Source organism: Nematolebias whitei, chromosome 13 (assembly GCF_014905685.2).
Source record: "Nematolebias whitei isolate Nwh7 chromosome 13, NemWhi1, whole genome shotgun sequence".
Lineage (NCBI taxonomy): Eukaryota > Metazoa > Chordata > Actinopteri > Cyprinodontiformes > Rivulidae > Nematolebias > Nematolebias whitei.
The window spans coordinates 31,592,605-31,595,145 of NC_056510.1; the positions used below are offsets into that span (position 1 = coordinate 31,592,605).

At 35.5% G+C, this 2,541-nt stretch overlaps 1 protein-coding gene across 1 annotated transcript in view; it reads left to right on the forward strand.

Annotated features, from left to right (window-relative positions):
• Window positions 1-2,541, forward strand: part of cdc16 (cell division cycle 16 homolog (S. cerevisiae)) — a 64,558-nt gene that overhangs the window by 30,796 nt on the left and 31,221 nt on the right. Inside the window, exons 8-10 of the mRNA XM_037686688.1 lie at window positions 963-1,115; window positions 1,723-1,786; window positions 1,905-1,966. Coding sequence (XP_037542616.1) covers window positions 963-1,115; window positions 1,723-1,786; window positions 1,905-1,966 — 279 coding nt within the window. The remainder of the gene's footprint in view (window positions 1-962; window positions 1,116-1,722; window positions 1,787-1,904; window positions 1,967-2,541) is intronic.

Genomic DNA, 2,541 nt, shown 5'->3' on the forward strand with positions numbered 1-2,541 from the left:
ATATGCTAATTTTTTGGGACAGGCATTTTGGGTTTTCATGAGCTGTATGCCATAATCATCAGTATTAAAACAATTAAAGACCTGAAATATTTCAGTTGGTGTGCAATGAATCTGAAATATATGAAAGTTTCATTTTTATCATTACATTATGGAAAATAATGACCTTTATCACAATATGCTAATTTTTTGAGAAGGACCTGTATATATATATATATATATACACATGTTTTGAAATGTTCAAATATCAACTAATTATAAGTTCACAAGTTGGATTCTTATTGATGCAAAACAGGCTAACAGACAGTTATCTGGAGATTACACTTTTAGGACATGATTGATTTTAAATCGACTTTACATAAATGGGGAGTGGTGACACAGAGGTTACAGAAGGCAAGCCTGTGATTGGTTGCTGGTTTGAAACCCCTCCCAGACTGGCTTCATCATATGTGAGTGGGAAAGGTGATGCACCCACACCTGCCTCCACCCTCATCTGCCCCACTCTAAGCTCTTGATCAAGGCCCCTAATCCCACCATCTGCTCCCTCGGACGCCCCAGATGGCAGCTCCCTGCTCCACACAGACAGCTGTGGTAGCTCCGTGGTCTGAGGTTGCGTCAGGAAGAGCATCCAGCGTAAGAACCAAGTCTTAGTGCGAGTTACTTCACTGTGGTGACCCCTGAAGAAGGGAGCAGCTGAAAGAGAAATAAAAACTTTACATGAATGGCAAAAGGTCTTGTATACTAAATACAGAATTTCCAGCAACTGTAGTAATATTGAGTGTATTTATTATTATTATTATCCTAATATTGCATGATTTGATTATTCTAACCTATTTGCCATACAGATAAGTGTCAGCTTATTTTGTGAAATGTTTATTTATTTTTTGTATGTGATAATTATGAATAGTTTTATTCTTATTTAAACTTAAAACGCAACTTTTTTTTTCTTTTTATTATCTTGTTAGATGTCACTTACCCATGCTCTACATCGGACTTGAGTATGGTCTAACCAACAACTCCAAGCTGGCAGAACGTTTCTTCAGTCAGGCTCTAAGCATCGCTCCAGACGACCCATTTGTCATACACGAGGTGGCTGTGGTTGCCTTTCAAAATGGAGAGTGAGTAAACTGCTGCTCACACACGACGACTGTCCTCTAATAGGACATGTGCTTTATAAATGTTACCTGCAGCTCAAACAAGTGTTGAGGATGTTGTTATCAAGGAGTGGCCTTTGTTGAAGCTGTTGTTTACATATGACGTAGTTTCTAACAGTCAGGTCCTCTGTTGAAATGTTTCATCTTTTGTCCTAAAAACTTCTCCAGTCTGAGGAGCTGCAACATACTCGGTCTTATAAACGGCACCTTCCCAAAGTGGATCAACCACTTTACTGGTGACATCCAGAACTAGTTGAAATGCAGAAGGAGGACCATTGGCCCTTGAGAATAAATTGTGCTTGTTCTTTAACAAGCACAATTTATAGATATTAAGATATTACTTAAAAAAATTCTGTCAATTCAAAATATTTTAATAATTTGTGTTTTACCTTTCATCAGTTTTTTTCTTGATTTGCATATAGTATTTTTATTTAATGTTTAATTTTTTTTAAATATACTCATTAAGTAGACTCTTAAAACTGACTAATTGTTTTTATAGACTATATCTGTTTTGTTTTTTTTGTTTTGTTTTTTTAATCCATGTGTTATAAGAATGCTTTTCTTGTTACAGCTGGAAAACAGCAGAAAAGTTGTTTCTAGATGCAATGGAGAAAATCAAGGCTATAGGAAGTGAGGTAACAGTTGAATTCTTTTGTTTTTTGTGTAAACGTTAAGATTGATGTAATGCATGTGTGTAAAACATGAACAGTTCTTTATAAACGTAAAGATTTTATTATTTCATTTTAATTAAAGGTTACTGTGGACAAGTGGGAGCCCTTGTTAAACAACTTGGGTCACGTGTGTCGAAAACTTAAGTAAGTGTTGATCCACTTATGATGTACTGTTTAAAAATCTGGGGGGAAAAGTCACTTTTTACATTTTGCTTTTCACATTAACATGTTTCGTAAGATAATATCTTGTCAGACTGAGTGTTTCCTTCAAAACGGAAAATGAAGAAATGTTCTCTGACATTTTCTTGATTGTTAAATATTTATTGTGAAACATCCACTTGTACATTATACACAAACACACTCAGGTGTCCAAAAAGAAAGTTATTTGCTCATTGTCAAACCTTATCTGATCATTTACCATACCATACCATACCATTTTATTTATAGAGCACTTAAAACAGCAACAAGGCCAACCAAAGTGCTGTACAGACAGAACAACAGGCACACACAGAGCAATATACAAAACGAAGTAAATCAGAATATAGACATAAAAACGATGCAGATAATAAATATGATGACTAATCTGTGTGAAGCAAACAGGTTCAAAACACAGATCCTCTGGTGTTGAAAGCTACTGAATAGTAGTGGATTTTTAAATGGGATTTGAAAACTGAGAGGGAGGGGGCCTGTCTGATAAGCAGAGGTAACTCGTTCCAAAG